Source organism: Vespa crabro, chromosome 8 (genome assembly GCF_910589235.1).
Source record: "Vespa crabro chromosome 8, iyVesCrab1.2, whole genome shotgun sequence".
In the NCBI taxonomy this organism is placed as follows: Eukaryota; Metazoa; Arthropoda; class Insecta; order Hymenoptera; family Vespidae; genus Vespa; species Vespa crabro.
In genome coordinates this window covers 1,566,059-1,593,094 of record NC_060962.1, presented here as the reverse complement: position 1 = coordinate 1,593,094, position 27,036 = coordinate 1,566,059, and the positions used below count along the sequence as shown (strand labels likewise).

Below are 27,036 nucleotides of genomic sequence, written 5' to 3'. Positions count from 1 at the left end.
TACAGTGGTATTTTTAAGAATCGAAGCTTTTTTATTAATTTCTTTTTCACGAATGTATCTCTTATTTGTTGATATCGACAAACAATAGAAAACAAGATTAATGTTTAACGTACTACATTACAGCAGAATTATTCATTTCTATATACAATCTTTTATTTCACCATCAAAAAGTAGACCATAATCTCGTACTTCTCTGAAACTTTTAATAGCATTGACAAAGGGATGATGTATTAATGGGATATAATTAAATTAATGATAAAATCTAAAACACTTCGAATCGCTTCGAATTTGTTTCATTGCTTTCAATGACAAATTCGAATCACATCGATTCTGATTTGAAATTTAAAAAGTATTGATAAATCTGGAATTATCAATTTCTTCTCAAATATTATAATACTAGTCCATTATCGTTCGAGCAACAAAACTGACAAAAAAATCTCGAGACTTATTTCGACTTAACTAAAGTTTCGAAATTTATATCAACAATTTTAAAGTTTCGAATCATTTTCAAAACATTCAAAGTGTTTTAGATCCCATCATTAAATATACTTTAATAGATATCCTTTTTTTTAAATAATTTATTTCACGTAGTCCATTGTAGAGCTTCTCTTAAACAATTTTGTTCGAACGGTTAAATTCGACTATTGTATTTGATTTTCAGCTTACTGAATGGAATGTATATATTTTGTAATGAAGTCATTTTATTTTTAATAACTATTAACCATTACCTTCATCATCTTCGACATTACCTTCCTTTTAATTATGGTTTTTCTAAAAGCATTTATATTGAATATTATTCTGATGTATTTTTATAATGATAAATTTGTTATCGCTATATACCAGTTATTGGGAACATAAATAAAATTTAATAGGTTTTCAATAAATGTACATCGTAAAGGTGCGTATCTACTTGTTATGTACCCTCGTCATTACGTAATATCATTGCATTTCGTATGAAAACAAAGGATACGACCTTTCGCGTGAAGTAAAGTTTCACTCAATTGAAAGATTCTAAAAGACTCCTTTGATATGACGATGAAAAACTGACAAATGACCCATTCATTGACTTATCTTCATATCACATTTTGATACTTAATGCTTGTCCGTTCACATTGGTACGGTTGAGAAAAATGATACATGAGGATACGCAACAAGTGGATACGCACCTTAAGACTATAATATTAGGGGGGCCAGAAAGTAATGTCGTTTCTGCGCATGTAGATATTTGATTGTCATTTGTCAGCTTATTGTGTACTTCGATTTATTCGATTTATCGAATTTAAGAAATTACTTTCGACATTACTTTCCGGTCCCTCTATATAATCTGTCATAAAACATTTGGATTCTTGGTGTTGGTTGGTCATCAGGAGTATGCTTAAGGCAGGTACACATACCGATAAAATAGTGTCGGTATTGGCGGCGATATCGGTATTACAATACATGATGTATTGGATCCGCATATGATCTGCCGACATTATCGGGATAATCACGTAATGTCAACGTGATATTGAAATAATGTCGACGATCTCGAAAATATATTAATATCGATGAGTAATGCAAGTGCGTCTCAACCAACCATATATGAATCATATACTAAAAATATACATTAATCTACATGTTATATGTAATAATGTTACGCATGTGTACAATTAATAAAAAATTATAACCATTCCCATTTCTATCATTAGAAAGGAATTGTATAAAGAATCTAATAATCTTAAGTTTCATTACAATGATTAAAACATTTGTATTTTTTGATATTGAAACAACAGGTCTTATTAAGGGCAATAAAATGCCTAGAATTACAGAATTTTCATTTGTAGCTGTAACTCGAGACAATATGTGTCTCAATAAAAATAAAATTCCAAGAGTTTTACAAACTCTTACTGTACCAGTTAATCCTAATACATCTATTCCTCAGCATGTAGAGATTTTAACAAGTAAGTGATACTAAAATTTTGTTTTAATATAATCTTTAATATATATCTAACGTTCGTACTTTTAAATAGAATTAAATAATGAATGTTTACAAAATGTATCTTCATTTAATCATAAAATTTATAATATGATTAATATTTTCCTTGATACATTAACGAAACCAATATGTTTCGTGGCTCATAATGGAAATAGATTTGATTACCCCATTTTTTTGTGGGAATTAAAATGCCTTAATAAGGTATGTTTTTCTTTTCTATTCTTATTTGTTTCATTACCTTTCTATATTAAAAAATCGTTTTATTCATAATTCTATGTATTGTTTATATGATTAGATATAATAAGAGAAATATTGAAATAGATCTTATTCTTATTTAAGGATTTAGCAGAAGATATTCTATGTGTAGATACATTACTCTTATTCAAAGATTACTTTACGAATGTTAGTTATATAGAAGATACTGAAATCTTAAATATGGAAAACCACCTGGAAAAAGTTAATATACTTCAAAAACCAAAGAATTTTAAATTAATAACAATATATGAACATTTATTAAAAGTCCCAGCAAAAAACAATCATATAGCACAAGGTGATTGTATTAATATGCTACATTGTGCTAATTATATTGCAGAATACTTTGTGGAATGGTGTGATAAAAATGCATTACCATTATATACAATGAAATGAAAATAATGAAAAGTATTCTAAAGAATTATAATTTTATAATATCTATATTATATTATTATTATTATTATTATTATACAGATCAATATTATTATGTAAATATAAATTTTATTATTTTAAAAGTTATCGTTAATAACATATAACTTTCGCTCTTTTATATAAAATAATTATAACATTATATATTGCGTATATAGATGAAACTTATAATTTTTTAAAAACTCGTTTTATGAGAGAAACTTCATATTAAATATAATCATTAAAGTATCATGCACCAATTCTTCTCATCGTCCTTTGTTTCTAAAGGTTCCTTATTTAGCTCAGAAATTAATTTTTTGTATTCTTCTTTATTTACTAAAAGTATAACAAATGAATTGAAATATAACTTTTAATTTAGTTCATTTTTTCAAAAATTATTATTCATAACAATAAAGAGAAACAGTTGGATAAAAACCTGAGATACGTTCATTTATTAATATGGATGTATTAAACTTACAGATATAGGAAGCAATGATGTATGGATCATCTTCTATAGATGTATAAATTTTGTTAATGATTTTTCCCAATCGATTTGAAATATTTGTTATTTCTTCAGGATTAAGATTGCACAATAGATTAAGTTCTTCGTTCCAGTAATAAGGTAAGTATTTATTAATCAGAGTTGTATGCATGCTTGTTAACATCTATAAGTATATTATTTTATTATTTAATTAAGATTATATTTAGTAGAAGTAGAATGAAAATAAATAAAATAATAGTACTGTTTGACTGCAAACAAATGCAGTCGCTCGACATGATACAACATTTGCAATCAAACAGTTAATTATTCAAAAATTTGTATAACTATATAAATACCTCCATAAACGAAAGTGTATACGATATACTTCCAAAATTTTTGTTATACAGCAATTGTCTTAAAGCTATTGTTTCTATATAGTAACTAGCAATACTTTTCCAATTGTTGGTATCTCTTAATTTCTGAAAAGATAATATCATTTCATTAAAGTTCACATATATCATATCTATATATTTTTTTATAGTTTATATTTAAGTTTATATAATATAGTAATATACAGTAATATATATAGTAATATATATATATATATATATATATATCAAATACTTTCATCAATCTTATTATTGGTTTAATTTGTCCATTTTTAGATAGAATCTCTTTTTCTTGTTCATAAAAACATGCTCTCCAACAGCTGTGTCTTCTTTCAACATTTGTCTGAAAACATTTTGGTACAGCAAGCCAATTTTGTTTCTGAAAATATAAAATATTATTAATTGCTTTAAAAATATAAAATTATGTATATGTATACACAACATCAATGTAAACAGTACTTTAAATACCAAATTATAATTTATGAATGGTACATTTTTTGAAAATTCTAGCACTGGTACTAAATCAACGTTTATTGTTTTGCCATTTGGAAGTTCTATTTCAAATGTAAATGCTGGGCCACTCTTGATTATTCTTATCTGTAATATATAAAATTTTCAATTTATATATAAATATTCTAACATTTAAATTGTTTAAGAACTATTGACATACCATATATATAGTATTTTGTATGTTAAATAGATATTTATTTTCTATCAGTGGTAAATTTTGTATAGTTTTACTTAAAATGCCTTCTATACAACTACGGAATTTTTTTTGATCAATATACATATCCTGATCAAGTAAACTCTTTAATACTCTAATAACAGAATAAAATAAATAAATAAAATAATAATAATATCTTTTATGTAATGAAAATCATATATAAAATATAGTAACTATTTTGAAGAACGTCGTATTGTTACAAAATGTTAGTAATTTTTTAGATCAATTTACAGTTTTCAATTATTTTTTATATTGATCCAATTAAAAAATTTATAATTTATTATTTATTAATACTAATACATCTGATATATAGTAATATTATATAGAATACTAGCACTATCTGATTAAATTTAATTTATAACTTATCTTACCTATCTATTTTCACATCACGAGTTAATTCATCTTGTTCTAAGCCAGAATATATTTTAATAAAACCTGGATGTTCACATAGTTCTATCTAATAATAATAAAATATTTAGAAAACTTAAAGAAAATGAAAGATAAATAAGTAATGTATTATAATATATTAATAAATTAAAAGTATATTTCTAATATATTAATAAAATAAAGTATATCTAAAAAATAAAAAAATGTATTTTTTTATGAATGAATTTAAATAATAAGAATAATTAAAAAACTATCTTACTTTCACAAACTCATAATTAATGGGTAGTTTAATTATTATATTTATATCAAATTCTTCAGGTACACTAATTTTTGTACCTTTATAGTAACTACCAACAAATAATGTTTTTTTAAATACTTCCTTGAAAAAAGCATTTTCTTTCATTTTTTCAAGTATTCCATCAATGACCTACTCATGTTTAATTTTTAAAAATTATATGTAAGATCATAATAAATATTATATATATAAATGTTTATAATATAATATATATAATATATATAAAAAAATTATTTCTTAAAAAAAAATATATATATGCATGTATACATTAAAAAGAATCTACGTAAATATATATTACATTTATGTGAAATTTTATACCTGGTGTAAATATTCATTAGTTGCTTTTTTTTCGTAGTATGGCAAAGACACAAATTTTTTGTTTATAGCATTTAATACTCTATCACTAACAAAATATTTCTTTTTTTCTTCTGATATATAATTATTCTATATAAAAAGGAAACAAATACTAAGCATATAAAGAATACATTAAAGAGAATCTTAATTTTTAAAACTTACATATAAGATTACAATATATATTATTAACACACGATATATATAACTATATAATATATAGTTAATATATATATGAGAATTTTATACAGAAGGTAAATAACATCTATAAGTATTTATTATATAACATCTATAATTATTTATATATGTTCGTAAATACTAGTCAATAAATGATACAAACCACCATTATGATTATTATTATTATCACAATAAATGTATGAATAATTTATGTTTTTGTTCGAGGGCAAATTTTTAAGTAAAGAGTAGTAATATAGTATTTACTATAGCATCATTGTATTAATGTTTTTATTCTTGGTGTAAACATAGATCCAGGTATAAGCTCTGCAGAAATACACAATACATAGATATTATTTTACAGAGAATAGATACATTTTAACTTACATATTATTCATATATACGTATATATACCACAGTATCGATTATAATTATCTCTTATTAATTGCAATAGCTCCACACATAAGGTTTATATGAAAGTTACAGTTTTTAAAATATAAATTGTAAATATTTTATATTTTAAAGACTTCTCTATATACACTGAACAATGCACTTTATGAAGTTTTGTGACACTTTCACAAGTGATATTTATTTGTAAAGTTCCTGATACTTTCTGATATCTCTATCACGATATGAAATTGTTAATAAGTTAAAAAATATATATCAGTATGAAAGATAAGATATACATTTTTTATTAAATATAAAGAACGTAAATAAAATAAAAATTTTTGTAAATAAAATGTTATTTTATTTGCGTTAATTTTATTTTATTTTAAAATAAATTTGGCAATTTTGGCAAACAAGGTCTCATTTTAAAGACGAAGATTTAGTATTATTCACAAATAAAAAGCTTTTTCAAAAGTCCGCTGAAAGCGCGCTGTAGATTAAACCTTGGTCTTTACAATAAGACCTTATTTATCAAAATTGGTCGAGAATTACTTGTGTTCATACTGATGGCGCAAACGCTGTTTTCGACATTTTTCGCGAAGAAAACGTTTAGTATTGTGGCATCCCCCGAAATTTGCGGCAAAAAAGATGAAGCTCCTACTCTATCCTCACTTCTGATTTTTATATCACTCTTGAATGGTGTATGTTTTATGTACATGAAATAGCGATTGTTGCTTGGTGTTATGTTAATAGCTAATGCTCAATTTTTTTAACACTTTACCGACCGATAACCTATTAATCGGCTTTTTGTTGCCGATGCTTACCGACCGATAGCCTACTAATCGGCTTTTTGTTTCGATATCTTCGATATCTTCGATATCATCTTGAAAATAAAACATTTTATTAAATCTAATTATCCTATAATATTATCCTATAATAACAGAAAGCGGACACTTCTATCTGAGCATATGAAACGCACAAATACTCCCGTGCGATGATCTAGACCGAAAAATAGCCGGAGCCAGGGAGAATTTGCGGCTGAGCGGCCGGTCAGACGTGCATATGCTGTTGAACCGCTAGCAGTCGGTAAAGTGTTAACACTTTAATCAAACCCAAAAAAATGAATTTCACAATATTCATACGAAGAAGCTATGGTAACTCACTCCATCACTTTAATAAACTTTGGCCATATGATTCTATGGCAAGAATAAGAAAATACATGTCCAATCGTTTATGACAAGGCATCTAAAGAGAATTTCTAAATTAATGTTAAATTTTTGAAAAATTTGTACTTTTAGATTTTATTGACTAATAAGATAAAGACTACAAATAATGTATAGTTCATTAACAAGTATCTGGATTCGAAATTCCAGCAATTGTAGGTTCAAGGTAAATAATTTCGGTAGTTTTTTTTTTATTGTATCAATGTAAATGAAAATAATGAATTAATTTACTCTGTTTCCTTATTTGATAATTTAATAAGATATTACTATCCAATTTCTTATATTTATTTTCTCTAATGATGGCTGATGTGAATTTTGCGGTGATATGTGCTAAATAGGACACAGGAGCAGTATAATTTTATTCGACGACAAATGCATATAAAGTATATACAATTATCGATTATTTTTCAAAAATTAATAATTAATGGACATATATATCATATATTATTTTTAATAAAGATCAAGATGAATTTGTTTCCACATCATCTACGAGATTTTTCTCCCAGTGCTATTTTTTATGATTTCCTTTGTAGAACTTCACTTCATATTATTACTACTTCTACTAATATTAAAATGTAATGTAATAATATAGTAATAAAAATAGTAATAAGAAGAAACAAGAATATACTTATATTGTATATATCATGACACATATGATGATGATAATTTATGATAACAAAAGAAGGAAAATGTATCATTTTACGTGATGGTTTGGAGCGCGAATTCTCAACAAATCGTGTCCTTGATAATTTTGACAAATAACCGCCTATCTAATATGATATATAAGGAAAAATACGAAACGTTTCTTTTGTTTTCGTCCGCTAATGTTTCTTTGTCTTAATACTTTATAATCGTAATGTATTTGTTTTCATATTGTTTCTTACTCATGATCGGTCGAAGCTAATTGTCTTTACTATTGTAATATAAAATGTAAAATAATATCTAGATGTATATAAATAATATTTAAGTATAATTTTATTATTATATTATATTACATTATATTATATTATATTATTATTATTATTATTATTATTATTATTATCAGTAATAGCATATTTTTATTAGTAGTAGTAATAATAGTCGAAGTCGTGTAGAATGGACTAGTCCTATAGGGGCAACCACGTAAGAAAAAAGCGCTATGAATTCTACTTCATAGGTAGTGTGGAAATGAATTGATGTTTTAATTTATATAAAAATAATATAATATATAAGTTTTCACTAATTATTTCTAAAAAAATATTGAACAAATTCTTATTTTTGTTGCAGATTTATATACTAATCCTTATGTGTCAATTATATTAATTATTTTATATGTATTTATCGTAAACAAATGCGTACTGATATTGTATCTAGCACGGATCATTGCGATATTGCACACTACTATCAAAGAAAAATGACATGAGAGATTAAAAAGTGATATGAGAAATATGATGGGAAAGTGCATTCATAATCTATTAAATTTACTCTACTCACCGAACCAATTGTTATATGAGAGGGGAATACCAACAAGCTTATACACCGATATGATAGAGGCATGGTGGGGACAGCGTTCCCCGCTTATATTCGTAGTTCATATTTTGTCCATACCTTTGGTCAACACACAAAAAGAAGTTACACACGCTTTGAACAAAAAGTGGTAAATAGCCTTAATACATATATAGTTAAGAAACTAAAGAGTAAACGTTTATTGTTACAATTATAAAATATCTAATTTCTGATAAACTTGATCAAGATCTGCTACATTAAAATAAATTTTCATTTAGTAATTACCGTATAGTCGAATATGACTTTTATAATGTATGAAATCAAAATTTTATAACACATTTCAAATATCTGTAAGGAAAGTTTTCAATATCGCTTTTAATTGGATAACTTAAAATATCCAATAACCAATCAATGTGTTTTTACGGAAATTTTATTTTTAACAACGAACATATTTCTGATTAGCTAATATTTCAATGTTGTATATCGTTCGACTGGCTTGACCTATGTTTGTTTCTTTTTATTAAAATAGATTTTATATCATCCAATGACGAATACAAAAGTATATGTAAACTGAACTAAAGAGAGGGAGCGACGATACCAAGCTAGGAGCTAACTAACGGCATACAAATGAAAGCGTGACGGTGAGTACGTTGCAGTACATACGTTGCGTTTCAACAGCGCAAGAAGAATAATGTCGTTGGAAGGACAAAGTAATTTGTGTTTTTGAAAAAAAGAAAACAAAAAAAAAGAATAAAAAAAATAAAAATACATTCTATATTAACGCTCTCCTTTTACCAATAATTTATTAGCAAAAATGGAAGCAAACTATCAAGCGACGCCAAGTCCAGCACGAACTTTGACAGGTGAATACAACTGTTTTTCTATTCGTAAATGTCAAAGCAAATGTCTATTTTTAATCTTTAAAAAAAAATAATCCTTAAAAAATTCGTATAACGGTAAAATATTATATAGTTTATATTTAATAAAAATAATAGCAATGTAGTAATAGTAATAATAACTGGTATCAATATAATATATGATTTTCTTATTGTACATAAAATTAATTTTTTAAATTATTGAAAAATTTTATTGAGTTTAATTGCGAAATATTATCATAAAAAACTTTGAACAAATAAATAATTTACTATGTTTTTTAATTATTTAATACTATTTTTAGTGTAATTAATAATAATCAAAGATTATTTGTGCAATAGGAATGAACAATGAGACTGAAGATCCGTATCCAAGTTTATCCGATTATCATGATTATGAACCAAATTTGGAGTTTGATGACACAGAACTACAGGCATCTTCAAATAATGGTAATACACAAAAACATACATATTTATTTTATAAGTTATTAAAAATATTTCTAATAAATATTTGCTATAATTTATATATAATTTTATAAATTTTCAGCTGTACAGCTTTTAGAAGCAAAGCTAGATTTGATTAACAGTGGTGCAGTAGTGACAGGCATAGATTATTTGGAGAGTCCAGTAAGCGATGGAACGATTGAAGAAAATTTTGAAGAAGCTCTAGTAGATGCTCCAGTTATAGAATCTGGTGTGTGACCTTTTATCTACTGTTAGTAGCCACTAAATGTCATGGCATTTGGTGGAACATAGCAGGTGAATCATGAAGATTGCTGTATAGTTTGTTACTGCATGGTATAATGATGGAGAAAGATACGCATTAATAACAAATTAGATTCAATTTTCTTGATTCTATATATTGTGTTTAAATGTGATTACTAAATTGCCTTAAAGTTCATGAAAATTACTACAAATAATTATATATTTTTATATTCTTTTAAAACTATGATTTGTTTATAATGAGCAGCTGATGACCTAGCAGCACTAGAAGGAGAACTAGCCGATGAAGAAGATTACCTTGATATATCGAGGCATGGTATTGTAGAAGTTGTAGGAGATGACAGTGCTGGTCGTAAAATAATAGTAGTATCAGCCTGTAAATTGCCTCCTATTGGAAAAGAAGCTTTTAATCATGCCAAACTCCTCAGGTTTGTTCAAGAAATTTAATTTTTTATATGCCATTGTAATATTAAATGGAGCAAGGTAGTGCATTTTTAAGCTTTACAAATTTTTCATTACTTATTATTATACATATTATATTTAAATTACATAATATTACTTATATTGAAATAATAAAATGAAATTCACATTGCCATTATAAGCGCTATTATTAAAGAAATCTGCTTTAATTCATTTATTTCCACAATGGATTACATTAATACAAGAAGCTCGCATCTGCCACATTCCAAAATAATTAATTGCAAACTAAAATGTTGCTTTTAAACACTAAATTGAGAATAAATTACAGGTACAAGTACCTTTGCAACCATTTTTTAACCCTTGAACCGCGGATTTAACTATATGGTATTTCTCAGAACAACCGTGGATCGCGCTAGTTGGCATTGTTATTTCTTGTGAAAACACGTGTCGTCCAAAGTAAGTAAAGATTTTATACTTCACGCATTTGTATTTTTATGTCACTACTATAAAACCAAGTTATGTTATTAAAAATTGAGATGACACAGTTTTATATCAATCAAGAGTATGCATTGATTAAAAGACCTTGCGGTTTAAGGGTTAAGCATACCTTTTCTCCTTTCCTGGTAGGAATTAAAGTACTAAGGCAGATTTAAAATTCCTATTTTTATGGAAAAAAGAAGAAAGAAAACAAAATCTTTTAACATATATTTTATTTTATAGGTATTTGATGCATACATTAGACAAATTTGTAGAACAGGATTATAGTCTTGTTTATTTCCATTATGGTTTAACTTCAAAAAATAAGCCACCACTCTCTTGGTTATGGCAGGCATATAAAGCCTTTGATAGGAAATATAAAAAGAATCTCAAAGCACTTTACTTAGTCCATCCAACCAATTTTATTAGAATTGTCTGGCAGATCTTTAAACCAGCTATTAGGTAATCATGAATTTAATAATTTTAATGTAATAAGATAATTTTTGATGTATGTATTCAAATAATATTACATTTATTTTATTGTAGTGCAAAATTTGGTCGTAAAATGATGTATGTTAATTATTTAGAAGAACTAGCACAATACATTAATCTCGATCAACTCATTATACCTTCACAAGTACTACAGTAAGTACCATTATGTTTAATATATAAAAATAGTAAAAATTCTCTCTCTCTAAAAATGATTAATGTGGATAGTTTGTATTTTATTGTAAAAATAACATATAATGTATTTAAAAGTATTATTTGAATATTTTTAGGCATAATGAACAACTTATAAGCAAAAATAAAAAAAGTTTACCAACTAGTCCACCTCAAAGTACAGTAGCTACACCAGTTGGTACAACACAATTTGGTGCAAGTTTAAGTTTTATTAAAGAAAATAATAATGGTGATCCAATACCACCTATAGTAAAACAATGTATTGAGTTTCTAAATTGTCCAGATGGTATGTTTGTAATTATTATTTATTAACAAAGAATTTTTTGAATTGATATACTTTTTGAGAACATTCGATCTATATTCATGAATATAATTTTTTTTACAGCCCTAGAAACAGAGGGAATATTCAGAAGATCTGCTAATGTAGGAATAATTAGAAAATTACAACATGACTGTAATCAAGGTTTGCAAGTAGACTTTAAAGGAGATCCTCATATAGCAGCAGTTCTTCTAAAAACATTTCTTCATGAATTAGATGAACCCCTTATGACATATGAATTATATGATGAAATAACACAATTTCAAAGTAAGAAACATGAAATCCTTAGTAATCATTAGCATGTTATTCCACTATAAATATTAATATGAGTTTATTTATAGCATTATCAAAAGATGAAAGACCACGTAGAGTAAAAATATTAGTTCTCGAAAAACTTCCTGAAGACAATTATCATCTTTTAAAATATATAGTACAATTTTTATCAAAGGTAATATAACAACTAATTATATGTATATAATTATTTTCTTTATTTAATCAATATTTACTAACAGGTAATAGACAGAAGTGATTTAAATAAAATGACATCAAGTAATCTAGCAGTGGTATTTGGCCCAAATCTCGTTAGAGCACCTCCGTCACGTGGAATGTCTCTTTCTGCGATAGGACCTATTAATCAGTTTATAGACTTTCTATTTACATTTCAAGATAAGATATTCATCATTTAATTTGAAACAATGGGTGATAGCCAAAGGTCTGATATCCAAACCAAATTAATAATGATTGTATAAATCTGCGCATGTATGTGAACTGCGTGCTTGTACATGCGTGTTTTTAGTGAGATTTAAGTATGGCTGTTCAATTTAATATTATAAAGCAAGATATTTAAAATACTTTGTACCACAATTCCATGAAGGTTTTTTTAGAAATGTTAGCACAACAAATAACACTTTATATATATAACTGAATTACTTTAATATTATATTAAAGCATATTAAAATCATTAATCTAGCGATACTAAAACAATAATATTATATCTATTGCTGCATTGATAATTAACTTTTCACTAATTTTTTGATTAATTAAAATTTTATATCACAAAATCATATCTATGAAAATGATATGATTGTAAAACATAGGAAACTTCATTGCATTATGAAGTACAATTAGCACAATAATCTCTTATTTACACTTACAATACAATCTCCAAAGGAATATATTTATCATTCATAATAAATTAATATTGTTAAATATTAAATTGCCAGTCTGGATAATGTATATAATTATATGACTTCATAATCATATACCAAAGATTCAAGGAAATATTAGATATTATATGTAAAATGTAGACATATATTTAGAGTAAGTATAATATAATAAATGTGCGTGTGATTTGTAAAAGAGTAATAACGTACAGGATGCCTTGATTATCTAATTTTAGAATATCACTTCTGGATTTGTAAAATATAATTATACAAGTATAGTTAATTAAAAACAATCTAACAATATGGTGCTTTTCATAAATCTAGGTTACAATTCAGTCAGTATATTTACTTTTCCATTTCTTACATATTTAATTTTTTTTTGTAAAGCATTACTATATTTATTTTTACAATTTTCTTAATAAATGTTATAAGATCAATATTTAAAAAGATTTACTTAGTTTTATAAAATTTATTAAACATTATAATAATAGTTTATTTATTTAACATTATAATAATAATTATATACAGCAATTTTTTCTGAATCAATGTCACGAAATAGAAATGATAAAGTAGATCTTCAATAACATCAAGCATCCTGTTATCATAATTACATATGTACAAATTGAATAAATTAATCATGTAAATTTATTATCTTATTGAACAGTACTGATTTGTAACGAAATTTTAAAAAATCAATAGAAAGTATACATAAAAAAAAAATGCTTACAAACAATCATGAATTATTGTTTGTGTTTCTTACTGTATATTTGATCATCTCATCAGTCTTTGGTGTAAAAGTATTATAATCTTTTTCTAACGGTATAGAATTTCATTGAGTTTCTTCTTATTGTATAAAAATTTACTAATTAGGATTTATAAATATATATATATATATACATTTCCTGTAACAATCCTGCCATTAAATGGATCATTAGAAAGTATTTACACGAGAGCTATTCAATTGACATGCTCTCCTTTATTTAAAAGACTAATATAATATCTGTATAGAGAACTAAAGTGATTACATTCCTTGTTATTTAGATCACAAATAGTGTAATCAAGCATAATTGTATAAACATAACATAATTAGTTTAAAGCACTATTAATATTGAGTAATTTACTCCGTCATTCCTTGTGGCATTTTATGTATTATATAATCATTAGTGTTATATATACACATAATATATAATATTAGTTTAAACATGAATATAAAATATTTAATATTTACTAAAATAAAATTGTATATTAACAAATATATCTTCATTATAGAGTAATTTATTGCTCTAATAAATAAAAACATGCACAATTCATGTATGGATCTGCAATCAAGTAGAACATCTAACTCTTATATAATTTTTTTCAAGTCCATGTTGTTGTCAATTAAAATGTTATACATTACTAAATAAATATAAATATTAGCAGAAAAGTATTACATACATGTGTATATTATAATTGTTTTTTTTTCTTAAATGTCCCTTTATTCAAATTTGACTATATTTAAATATACATCGATTTATATGACATTAATTAATGTGCCTAATGATGATGAGAAATAATTATTGTAAATAATTATAATTAATTTTATTTTTAATATTATACTTGTTTTAGTTTCTTCTAATTGTAATGATAGTTCTATGCTATGTCTTTGCTGTTTTAAAATAAAATATAGCAATACAAAAAATTCATTCTATATGTGATACACTGCATAATAGAAAATCTGTATAATTTATATTCAAGCTGTTTATAAATTAGTAATATAAATATATGTAATTATATTTTCAATAAAATATAATAGCATGGACAAACTATCATTTTTAGTAGTTGTTATGTAATTATGTAAAAAAGATAAAATGATACCAATAGACATTGTAATAAAAAATTTATGTAGGTATAACAATGTACATTACATGATATTTTTAAAACATTAAATGCATAATGTATACTTGCATGTGTAGCACAATATTACAACATTATATGAAACTTACAACATTTTATGATACTTATGTATTTGTTCTTAGATTCAAAATCTTTCAAGATCTGCACATTTTATATTTTGCACTCAATATCTAGTTAAAAAGATACTATCTTTAAAATGATAAATACAACAATATTTGACATATGGCAAAAAGCTAATGTTTTTTATATACATTATATATATATATATATATATATATATATATATATATATATATATATATATTATTTTATTTATACATACATATGTATTTATAGATATAATTATTTTTGAAATTAAAGCTGTTCCAAAAATAAAGATATTCATTTACGAATTTTGGGAAGAACTGCCACAACAAGAACTTTTTGCTGGTCGACTTTGTTCAGATTCATCTTCAACTACCACAACATTACGACGTGTACTGCTAGTCCTTTGCAAACAAGACTTTTGTTCTACTTCATCAGCATGTTGTATCATTTTACGTGTTAAGTCTAAGAACATCTGTTCAATATTTTGATTTAGTTTAGCAGATGTATGAAAATGCATAGCACCAACTTGCTGGGCATATCTAGTAAAGAAAAATTCATTTTGTACATCTACTTGCTTCTTGAAACAATTTAAAATTACTTACTCCTCTGCTTCTTCTATTGAAACATTTCGTTCCTTTTCCAGATCTACTTTATTGCCAGCAATTGCTAAAGAAATTTCACTGCCTAACATTTTTTTAAGTTCTTTTACCCAATTTTTAACCTACATATATAAGAATGATATTAGAAATAATTTGAAAATTACAAAAATATTGATAAAACTTTCACGCATACCTTTTGAAAAGTATCTTCATCTGTAATATCGTAAACTAAAATGGCACCATTAGACATTCTATAATAAATTGGTCCTAATGCATGAAACTTTTCCTGTCCTGCAGTATCCCATATTGCTAAATTTACTCTTTTACCATTTATATTTAACTTCTTATTTAAAAAAGATGCCTAAACAAAGTATAACAAAACAAAGATTCAAATAAATTGTATGTAAAACATTTAAAATGACATTTAATTACGGCATATTTTAAATAATTTATATCAACTAATCTTTATATTAAGAAAATATACAATGATCTATCTAAATAAATTATTCAATATTACTCTATATATAAAGATTAGAATATAAATTTTATACTATACATATAAAAAAAAACAATTGTTATATAAGTAATACGATAGAAATATCAAGTTATATAAAAAAATTACAGTTATATCACTTACTTGTACTGTAGTAACATGTTTGTCATTAAATTTATCTTCGACGTATCGTAATGCTACTGAAGTTTTGCCCACACATCCTTCACCAAGTAATACCACTTTAAAATTATATCCATTTGCAGTAGTACTAATCGAACTAGCCATAATTCGCAAATAACTAATACGGTTAAAAGATATTACACGTGCATATATACCGGAGATCAATGTAGATTAACATTCACGTTGAACCTATACATATGTTAGTTATATTAATATAAGATTACTTTAATGTGACATTTATTTTTTATAGTTAGACAGTTATTTCTTTACAACGTCAAAATGAAAGCATCAGCTGTTTTTAACTAACATACACGTACATATTACACTATATTACGTACAATGATAGAATAAACATATATATACACACATAGTAACATACTATACTCACACACATTTGAAATCTGATATATGTCGCATGCGCTAGTCGAAAATTTGATAAATTTGTATGTACTAATATTGTAATTGTGTGACAGTATGGCAACTACATATATTATGTATGTATGCGCATGTAAAAGAGAAGAGAGACAGACAAAACAAAAAATATATATCTTGCACGTAAGATAAGTAAAGTTTGAAATAATGAAAAATATTATCACAATTTTCTACATTTTTCTTATATATTCAATTTTGATTGGATAATTGTTTTCGGTTCTATCATTCATTAATGATCATATTTTTCATCTATAATTCGTTGTAAATCAAGTTTTTTGTTATAAATAATAAATCAATGTAGCTTAGGACAATTTTTTATATATTAAATCATATCATTGAAATCAACATCAATTGAAATAAACATAAGTACATTGTTTTTCAATATAATAATTCTTCGATTGATTTGTTGCGATACATTATATGATACATATTAATTGAAATTGCATCGGCTATTCATATCGATAGATCATGTAAATTAAAATTAGTATCTTACTATCATAAAAATTTAATTAAATCTTTGTTTTTCGTAAAACAATTTTTTAATTAAATTGAAAAGTGTTTTAAATTTGCGCGGGAATAGAAGAGAGAAAACTATGGTACTGAATCACAGTTTTCAACGTGCCCGATTTTTCAACCAATCGGAGGTATGCTCGGATAGCGATATATTAGGTGCGTCACCAATCGCGACGAGCGGTTTCTCTCGCTGCTCAAGTCGTAAAATCATCTTGGATGAAATTTCTCTCACCCCTCCACTAAATTAAAAACATTCAAAGTCGCGTCGTAGTGTGGCGCGGCTGTGCGGCGGAACGAGGCCACAGTCCGGAGAAACTGAGAGAAACCGCGGGATGTTAATGGTGGATGGATGGTGGAAGTTTTCTCCTCACTAGTCGTAAAAAAGGTAGAGAACCGATGAACTGTCATGTGAGTGGTAGGAAAAGAAAGAAAAGATTTTGATTGCGGTATGTGATGAATGCTAACCAGGTTTGCGCCACGAATGTATACACGCGTGTGTTTGACGTAATGAGAACGAGAAACGGCACGCGCGCTCTTGGTGTGGCCCTCGTATATTTAATTGGAAGTGCATGTTGCGGCCTTTCGTTTGACATGTACGTATATGCATCTTTCGAACATTCTCTTTTTTCCATTTTATCGTTCTTATTTCTTCGTTATTTTCGTTAGCCTCTAAATTTTTTTTATTTGGTTCTCTATCTCTCTATCTCTTTTTTTCTATTTCTTCCTTTCTCTTCTCGAACATTTCTCCACATATACAGTTTGTCCAGCTTCCTTTTTATCGCGATTCGCTGCACGAATATTATCGGCCCTATCTTTTGTTTTACATCTCAGTTTAGACTTTATATCGTTGCATTGAAATCTTTATCGAGATAAAGACTTAATCTCGATAAAGATTTTGTATCTCGGATAAAAAGAAACTTGGGGAATTATAAATACTGAGGCTTTCCTATCGGTCGACACTTTCGACGAGATCATCGAGCTCCATCGTACTGCGGAATACATTCGTATGCATACGCCTTAAAATCAGATTGGAGAAAAGAAAGGACTGTCGGTATCGATTCTGACAAAGCCTTTCGTTTTATGCAAATATATATATATTGTATACTCATGTCTTCCTGGAGTGCATACGTTTGTTTATTTCTTGCTTTTCATAACCGAAACTGAATTTGTGAGTGGGTCTGATACAAAGGTATACGATACGTCAATGTCACGGCCGATAACATGTCGTGAATTCATCGTATTCTGTCGTACAAGAATGATGCGTCGCGAAAATAAATTTGAAAAGCCGCCGATTGGTTTGCGAATCATCGGACGATGTCGTTGACTCTCGTTCTTTGCCGTATCACGAATAATCTCGCCCGTCGTCAGCTGACGAGATATCGTTGACCATATCATTACGAGTTCGGCGCGATCTTCGTTCAGATGAACGCCGATATATTGCCGATAACAAACCATTTTGAAATATAGCATACGTTAGATGCGTACTTTTTTTGGTAAAGTATATATTATGTGATTTGTTTTTGCGAAAAGCTTCAAGATTGGATGATTTCAGGGCGTGTGATATTTTAAAACGCTTTGCTCTTTGTGGGGGACAAAGATAAAGAAACTGCCACTACACATATCTTGTAACATAGTTAAGAAAGGGCGTTGTTTGGAACTATATCGATTCAATGATCAATATATTACGCTTTCTTTTTTATATGAACAGAAAAATGAACTTAAAACTTATCAATGAAATTAAAATTGTCTGACTTACGTATAGTTTCTATAATGGTCATTCTTGATAACCTAGATCTGGATAACATGCAATATGTGTAGCGGTTAAATTCGTATCTAGTATTTCTTGCGAACGCTTTCAAATAATATATGAAAAAAGAAATGTAGAAGATCCTTTTCATCTTCACCGAGATGGGAACACATCAAATGTACATAAATCTAGAACAGTAGTAACAATTTTTCTATAAAGAACCAAATTCTAGTTAGGCCAGAAATTTTTTGCCTTTTTTTTGACGTCACTTAATAATGCTCAATTTATGTATAATACATTGAAATGATCTAACGTTTTTAATCTTTCCGTTTCACGCGGTATTATTTGTTCGCTCGTTCTCATTTTTTTTCTGTTGGGTTCATCACTCCGACCGTTTTAAACTCATTCGGTCTGTAGAAAGCAGAATAATTATGGTATTCGTGAATGATAGCAATAATAATTGCAACGATGACTAGGTACGTCGTACTTGTTCAAGCTCATTCGGATGTGGTGCACCGTTTACGCTTCGCGCCAGACGACAAAGAAATAAAAGATCTAATTGCATCAACCGTTGACGCATTTTCTCATCGAGTATTTGTCTCGGTTTTCTTTGTCATTCATCGACATTTTTAATTCGTGCGATTGTCGAATTTAAGAGATTGCTTTCGAAAAGTAGAGAACAAATAGAATATGTGATAATAATATTAGATTTTCAAAGAAAATATATTAGCCATTTGAATGAAAGTACGTCTGTTTCATTAAACGTTTCTACTATTTATCTCTTGATTTTATTGAATTCGAGTCGAGTTATATCCTCACATCCTTGCATTTCTTCTCGCTGAGTATTAAAAGACGTTACATAGATGCGTAGTTTCGAATAAACTTCGATCGTCTCTTTATAAATCAATTGGGATTCTTGAGCAGAGGCAACGAATTTAGATACATGATTGAAATGCATGCCGTGAATCGACAGTAGCATCCGTGGTGGTTTAGTATCGACGTTACGAAGAGCCGACGTTTCGCGTGAGTAGTAGATCTCTTTTCTTCGTCACGTATTTTTCGTGATTCTTTTTAACTATTTCTTATTTTTTTCCATTAAAAAAAAAAAAACATTGTTATATATACTTTTCTTTCTTCTATTTCTTCTTCTTATTATGATTCTATCATTATTATTATTATTATTATTATTATTATTAATATTATTATTATTATTATTATTATTATTATTATTATTATTATTATTATTATTATTATTATTATTATTATTATTATTATTATTATTACTACTATTATTATTACTATTATTGTTATATTTCATGGCTGTTTTCTTGGGTATCCGAGGTGCCGGTCATTTACGGCATTTGTGGGGACGACTCCAATTCGTTAACAAAGAGCTCATGTGAGACATTAAATTATTTAATATCTACTATATAAATAAGCGGTTCAATGGAAAGTGGACTATTGTAATTAAAGTGGAAATTAATAAATAAATGATTAGGCTGTTGTGGATATGGATTGGTCATAGTATTGTCATTCATATATATTTATATATACATACATATATATAATATAATTATATATATATTATATATATAATATAATACTATATATATAATACTATATATATATAATATAATTATATATATATTATATATAATATAATTATATATATATTATATATAATATAATACTATATATATATATACTATATATATATATATAATATATATATATATGTATAGTATTATCGTTATTATCATATATTTATTATTATATCAAGGACTAATAAGTGTACAATGATTTTCATATGATACATACATATATATAATATAATTATATATATATTATATATATAATATAATACTATATATATAATACTATATATATATAATATAATTATATATATATTATATATAATATAATTATATATATATTATATATAATATAATACTATATATATATATACTATATATATATATATATAATATATATATATATGTATAGTATTATCGTTATTATCATATATTTATTATTATATCAAGGACTAATAAGTGTACAATGATTTTGTTTGAGATTATTTTTTATTCCATTGTGGATAGCGTTTTTTCTTTTCTTTTAGACAAAGTCTAGCTTTGGAAGGAATCGTTACTTGGATAGAAAAAAGACGCATTACGTCACGTCGAGGAAAACGTTTAGTGAATCATGTTCCGCATTTAATCGATCGTAGTAAAATGTTAGGAGAGAGATTCTTCGCAATAACCACGTGTCAGAGGGGAACGCTGGTTAAAGCATAGTTTAGAGTGCAGGAAGAGCCGAAGAGATTTCTCTACTATTTTTACTCTTTCAATTGTCTCGTATTTCTAGTCGCTATTAGAGTCACCGATTGGATTCGTTCTTTCTTTCGTACTAACTTCTGTATTTGTCTTCTTACCGTTCGTCGCCATTTTCTTTTCGTTCAACTGCGTTACCTTTTCTATAGATTGTCCATCACTTATCGTTTCTTTCTTATTATCATTCTTCATTAACTTTTAATGGAAATTTTTGTTCTTGCGTTTTTGAACTGTTATTCTATGTGCATATCTATGTGTTTATAATATATGAACGCTTATACATACGTATCGTATAAAAAGAAATTAACACGCTACGAATGTTGCTTTATCATCATTAAAAGTAGTACTAAAGTTGATTTTAAAAATATCCATTAACTTTCTATTCTTGAATGTGTAACAGGTTATTGTATTTCTTTTTATACATTCTTTATATATAAATCAAAAAATAAATATAATTTTGTGCATTCTTGTAAAACTCTTTTCTTTTTTTCTTCTCCTATCCAATTCGATTAATCACGACTTCGAATAACGAATAGTGTTAAGATCTGAAGATAAGTGCAAAGATCGTTGTAGATCTTCGACAAATAAAACAGTCGGAATCTTTCGTTTCCAAGGACATAATTTTGCAGCTGCGATTAATATTTCTAATCTTATATGCATTATACATTATTGCGATGGTCGTATATATGTATATCGTTGGAATCGGCATTACGATAATTCGACCTCCATTTGTAATTCCCTATTTTCCAATGTAAAATCACACGCAAATCCTTTCTTTTCTTCCATAACAATAAAATGTAATTTAGTTTCTAAACCGTTTATAAGGTTTTCTTTTCCTCTCTTCTCTCTTTCTCTCTTTCAGGCAAATTTATTTTGTTAATTCATGAATAGAAGAAAAACTTAAACCCTTTCTCCCCACTGTCTCACCCGGACGTCATTATTGTGAAGACAACGAGAACATGTGAAGACAAACTCATAAAGTCGATTTTCCTTTTAAAGTAGATGATTTTCGAGATGCGTCATCTCGGTGTCTGACAATCCTACCTTCGGGTTTTAAATCGCGTGGGGTGGCGATATGCCTAATTCGAACGATGCAGCAATAGCAGCAACGGCAACAACCTCTCACTTTCTTCCTATCGTTTGTGTTGCTAAGGAGACTCGATCGAAAATCGAATCGACTTTCTGAACACCAACAACGATTTTGAATTTGTCTCTCTCTCTCTCTCTCTCTCTCTCTCTCTCTCTCTCTCTCTCTCTCTCTCTTTCTATATCTATCTCGCAATACATCGAGCATATTTTTAGCGTAGATCTTCGCGTTAGGGCTATGACGAATCCTTCCATAGTTAGAACTGTCACACGTTGGTAAGCGGAGAAATCGTCTTTAAGTGTAATTCAAGGCGCTTTAGAAAGCTAATTGAGCTGGTCTCTATTTTTCTCTTTTTTTCTTTCTCTTCATCAAGTGTTTCGGCTAAAAAATTGCACTTCCTAGACGATAATGTCTCGATAAAGAAAGCATGAGCTAATCACGAGACATTTGATCGCTCGTTCATGTGGTCATGTAATGACGAGTCTTCGTAGTCTCTTTTGAACTTTCGTTTTCGTTAGGATCTCAAGAATAAAAACGTAATGTTTTTAAAAAGTCACATTTTCTATTTCTTTTTCTCTTTCTGTACACGATAAAACGCATTTTGTTTCTATAAGATGATCCTTTGTTAAGTTCCTTCTATCTCGATGCAATATACCTCCTGAGAGATACGATACATGGAACAATTTTAAGCGATAAGTGTTATCATGATCTCTATATTGTGCCGGCTAGATGTTATCGTTTGCTATGAATTGGCCTACCGATAGTGTAGTCTGTCTTCTCCTTTTTTGTCAGCATTATTCTTGCCTTGTCTTTTTCGTTCTCATGCTCCCACTTATTTCCGATTATATGCAAATCGTTTGTTCTTTCTTCGACGTTAGATAGACATCCCGCACAGTACTCCTACGAGTACGTCTGTAATTTTCCATTAGATTGTATTCCACCTTTTTCTTAGCTAATCATTAGTTAGATTTCCGATTGATTTTAACTCATTTTTTAAATATTACCCTTTTTACTATTGTGTTTTCTTTTCTTCCTTTTTTTTACTGTTTTCAGTGCGCGTTAAGATTATGTTTTATTTATGGGAAATCGTGTAATACGTCTTTATTTCTTTCTACATATCTTTTTACGGGCTGTATTTCGATGTTGGATATACATACTGCGTTTCTCTCTATAAACGAGAGAAGAGATCCATTTGTATTCGCCCCTCGGTCGAGTAAAAGAGGAAGGGAACCAATAGTGGATGCCGACGACGCGAAGTACCGACGAAAATCAAGAAACTGTAATGCTGTCGGAAGGGCTAGCTATGGGTATATCATATAAAGGGTGCTGCCTACTGCACCCTGCTCGTCCTTTACAGTGGGTGCAATGAATAACGACGAACAGAATAGGGTGTCTGCCTTCTTACCAACGGTGACATCTGTCTCGCGTCCTTTTTGACGTAGAAAGCTTTACAAACCTGATCGCGAATTCTCAGAGATAATTTAGAGGCTGTCCAGTGAACAAATTTCATACCGTTTAAAGAACATACCATTCTTAAGGTTCCATAATGTGATAGGTAACGACAACGCATTTGTTGTTGGGTTTTAGCAGATATTTCTTTTTCTTTTTTTTTTATGTAAGTTGTTCGTTATTAATTATGACGAAGACATCTAAAAGAGAGGAGCTTATTCGTATAATCTTGATAAATAAAAGATGGGAAATAGCGTGAGAATGTGATCGGCTCATGGTGTTTACATTAATATTCGACCTTGATACTCGAAGTATTAAAGGCCAAGTTGAGAAAGACACCCATTTCATTTTTAATATATATAGCTCGTTAGCTTTTATCTTAGCTTTTATCTTATGATGTTCTTCATCTTTGATTTTCATTTAAAATACAGTCACTTTCGCGACTATGTTGGAACGATGTGCGCCCGTCAAGTGCACATATGCACCTACTTCATTTGCAGCACGATCGTGGTGTTCTAATTGCGTCTGGCAATCGCAATGCCTAACGAATATGTTAAGCGGAGAGATAAGAAATGGCGGATTGTCGTAATTACTTGGTGTCGAGACGAACAGAATTTCCGTAGTGTTCTGCTTGAAACTCTGCACGAGTGGCGTCAGACAGAGAAGGAAAGTACTTAAAATACAAGATTTTTTTACTTATTTCACCATGACTGGCTGTCCGACACGATGAAAATCTGCTATCAAAGGACACCATTGGAATTCCATGAAAAACATCGTGCTGAACGTAACGAGTCGAGTTTACGTTGGCAATTTCGTGTTTTTCTTTTTATTATTCCCCACTTATTCGTAAAATTGCGTCAATTAACTTGAGAAAAGAAATGGGAGACTCTGATGTAGCATTTAGAATCTTTTTTTTTTTTTTTTTAATATGAATGTATGTAGATTTTTGGGAAGGAAAGTCAAGGTCTGCTTGATAACGTTATATTGAGAAAAGACAAAGAGAGATAGAGAGACAGAAATATAGATTTCCTTCTCATTCTCGTATTTCATGTATTATTATCTTTAATCTCTTTGATAAATTCTTAACCACTTTGATTAAAATCGACATCGCGCATTGTGATTCGCGTAGATCTCTCTCTCTCTCTCTCTCTCTCTCTCTCTCTCTCTCGCTCTCTCTCTCTCTCTCGCTCTCTCTCTCGCGTCATGTTATGAGTCAGAATACACATGTCCTCTATGAAACGTGTTTCATTAATACTTTTTTCTGAAAAATTGAATCACTAGATGATACGCCAACGAATATAATTATTGGTTGATAAGAATCCCTTGTTTGTTATCCTATCCTTAGAAAAAAGATATTCAAGTAGAAATAAGTATTATATTAGATGATATACTCCGTTGATACCTAGAGAACAGAATCTTGTTTGTATTTATCACATTTATATTTATCAGAATTTTTGTTACAGCATATATATTAAGATTTAATCTTGTTATCTTCCTCAATTTTCAACAAAAATAAGTATAATTTTTTTCGAATGATGAACGATGAATAGAAGTCAGGAAATATTTTTTTACGATACATTTTGTTGTGTTAATTGATTTTACGATACTATAAAAGATAATGATAAAATAATGATCTTATATTAGTTATCAAGTATCGAAGGAAGCATACCAGTTAATTTAATCGATCTTGCATCAGCGATCTCGCCTACGTCTTCATTCGTCATCCTTTCTTGGCAACGAAGTCGTCGATCTGTACAATATAAGCTACGGTATTTTTCGCTTAAGAACTTACAAAATCTTTATTTAAACACACTTTATTGTTTTTATTTATATGAAAGTGCTATTTTTACATCCCACATACTGTTTTCATCTTAAAATGGGTTAGGAGTTCTTGGACCTCGTTGTAATATTATTATTCCGAACTAGTCAAACGACTTTCTCGCGCAGAATCTAAAAATATATTTTCATATAAGAATCTATATAAACGATAGATGCAGTTTTTATTTACTTCGTAAAAACGCAATTTCTCATCTTACGATATCAGTAATCGTGGAAACCTGTTCTTAATCGATCATGAATGATACGTTCCTTATTAAAATGCAAACATTAAAATTAAGCGGATGACATAGCCATTACTGATTTAATTAAGTAGGTTTAATTAATGATTTAATTTTATTTGAGGTACTTTAATCGAAACAGGAGAGTGTACGCTTTACTTTAATTGTACTTTAATCGAAACAGGAGAGTGTACGCTTAATTTTTGTCTTGCATTTGATTCGTTAGTATATGAAGCCTGACTATGTTTGGCGAGAGTTTATTTCTTCTTTTTTTTTTCTTTTTTTTTGTCGTAACGAAGCGTAATGAAAACTTTCTCTTTCACAGTATAATTCGTTAGAAAATTTGGACAAAGATGGAGTCATGTGCGACGATAATTCTTTTGGAGAATAATCAACTTTGAAAAATTATGCTCATAGGACATTAAAAATTTAGGAAAGTACGCCTTTAAAGAGGTTGTGAAGTTTTTCACGAGATTCCTTTGATCTTCCTATCGCAGGGTGTCTTTTCTTTGACAGGAGAAAAGGGAGAAAGAGAGTGAGAACTGGTATATTTTCTTTTATATACAGGAGCCTTTATGAACTCAACGGCGGCTGTGCATGCACTCATTAACGATATTAACGGAAGACGACTAGCAGACAACGCGTAGGTTGAAGACCTTTGCATCCTTCCCTCTTTCCCTTTTCGTAGCTTGCATACAACAACGAAGCATATTCAGCAACACACTACTTAGGTGCATTCTCCGACGTGGACCTGCATATTCTCGTTGTCGAGCACGTGAGCGCGTTCATTCGATCAAACGCGCTTTGCTATTCTTATCACATTGATTTTACTCGGTGCACGCATTGTAACAGTTTCAGCCACGAACTTTTTCGTTCACCCACGAAAAATCTTTATCGTCTACGTGAAAACATGAGAAAAGGGCCAGTTTAATCGTGAATCGTGATCGTGTTATACGATGATATCTTTTTTTTTCGCTCCT

General features: G+C 28.1%; 5 protein-coding genes and 1 long non-coding RNA gene across 20 annotated transcripts in view; 3 read left to right on the top strand and 3 right to left on the bottom strand.

The window, feature by feature from the left end:
• Positions 1-560: 560 nt before the first annotated feature.
• LOC124426271 lies at positions 561-976 on the bottom strand. Its single transcript, XR_006942690.1, has 2 exons — positions 841-976; positions 561-771 (listed from the first exon to the last, which is right to left on the bottom strand). It is a non-coding gene; the product is annotated as an uncharacterized LOC124426271 (long non-coding RNA).
• A 287-nt stretch (positions 977-1,263) lies between these two features.
• Positions 1,264-2,668, top strand: LOC124426270 (three prime repair exonuclease 2). The gene is made up of 3 exons (XM_046967758.1): positions 1,264-1,940; positions 2,010-2,176; positions 2,315-2,668. The coding sequence occupies exons 1-3, from the start codon at positions 1,733-1,735 to the stop codon at positions 2,621-2,623; spliced, it is 684 nt and encodes a 227-aa protein (XP_046823714.1). The 5' UTR covers positions 1,264-1,732; the 3' UTR covers positions 2,624-2,668.
• Positions 2,669-2,757: 89 nt separating this feature from the next.
• LOC124426266 (cyclic GMP-AMP synthase-like) lies at positions 2,758-8,542 on the bottom strand. 7 transcript variants are annotated; one of them, XM_046967749.1, is made up of 11 exons: positions 8,520-8,542; positions 5,603-5,763; positions 5,230-5,355; positions 4,876-5,043; positions 4,601-4,686; positions 4,176-4,323; positions 3,965-4,102; positions 3,741-3,884; positions 3,473-3,595; positions 3,114-3,300; positions 2,758-2,971 (listed from the first exon to the last, which is right to left on the bottom strand). In XM_046967749.1, the coding sequence occupies exons 2-11, from the start codon at positions 5,606-5,608 to the stop codon at positions 2,877-2,879; spliced, it is 1,221 nt and encodes a 406-aa protein (XP_046823705.1). In that variant the 5' UTR covers positions 5,609-5,763; positions 8,520-8,542; the 3' UTR covers positions 2,758-2,876. The 7 variants fall into 7 exon arrangements, with proteins under 7 accessions (XP_046823705.1, XP_046823703.1, XP_046823704.1 ...); XM_046967747.1 differs by lacking the exon at positions 8,520-8,542 and adding an exon at positions 6,376-8,358; XM_046967748.1 differs by lacking the exon at positions 8,520-8,542 and adding an exon at positions 5,824-6,058.
• A 528-nt stretch (positions 8,543-9,070) lies between these two features.
• On the top strand, positions 9,071-14,622 carry LOC124426265 (rho GTPase-activating protein 1). 2 transcript variants are annotated; one of them, XM_046967744.1, is made up of 11 exons: positions 9,071-9,172; positions 9,341-9,394; positions 9,746-9,853; positions 9,951-10,097; positions 10,374-10,554; positions 11,267-11,485; positions 11,570-11,668; positions 11,803-11,990; positions 12,090-12,290; positions 12,365-12,471; positions 12,536-14,622. In XM_046967744.1, exons 2-11 carry the CDS (start codon positions 9,346-9,348, stop codon positions 12,707-12,709), a joined length of 1,473 nt encoding a protein of 490 aa, XP_046823700.1. In that variant the 5' UTR covers positions 9,071-9,172; positions 9,341-9,345; the 3' UTR covers positions 12,710-14,622. The 2 variants fall into 2 exon arrangements, with proteins under 2 accessions (XP_046823700.1, XP_046823699.1); XM_046967743.1 differs by having other exon boundaries at positions 9,130-9,241.
• A 430-nt stretch (positions 14,623-15,052) lies between these two features.
• Positions 15,053-16,953, bottom strand: LOC124426267 (ras-related protein Rab-21). Of its 2 annotated transcripts, XM_046967754.1 has the most exons (5): positions 16,830-16,953; positions 16,406-16,630; positions 15,962-16,129; positions 15,772-15,890; positions 15,053-15,708 (listed from the first exon to the last, which is right to left on the bottom strand). In XM_046967754.1, the coding sequence occupies exons 2-5, from the start codon at positions 16,544-16,546 to the stop codon at positions 15,468-15,470; spliced, it is 669 nt and encodes a 222-aa protein (XP_046823710.1). In that variant the 5' UTR covers positions 16,547-16,630; positions 16,830-16,953; the 3' UTR covers positions 15,053-15,467. The 2 variants fall into 2 exon arrangements, with proteins under 2 accessions (XP_046823710.1, XP_046823709.1); XM_046967753.1 differs by lacking the exon at positions 16,830-16,953 and having other exon boundaries at positions 16,406-16,797.
• Positions 16,954-17,522: 569 nt separating this feature from the next.
• LOC124425837 (F-actin-monooxygenase Mical) overlaps positions 17,523-27,036 on the top strand; it is a 29,859-nt gene continuing 20,345 nt past the window's right edge. The window contains exon 1 of one of the 7 annotated variants that reach the window (XR_006942585.1): positions 17,523-17,979. The gene's annotated coding sequence lies outside the window, so the exon portion shown is untranslated. Of the gene's footprint in view, positions 17,980-18,032; positions 20,157-27,036 lie in introns of those variants that run through there. The other 6 variants (XM_046966806.1, XM_046966805.1, XM_046966804.1 and 3 more) reach the window with 6 other exon arrangements.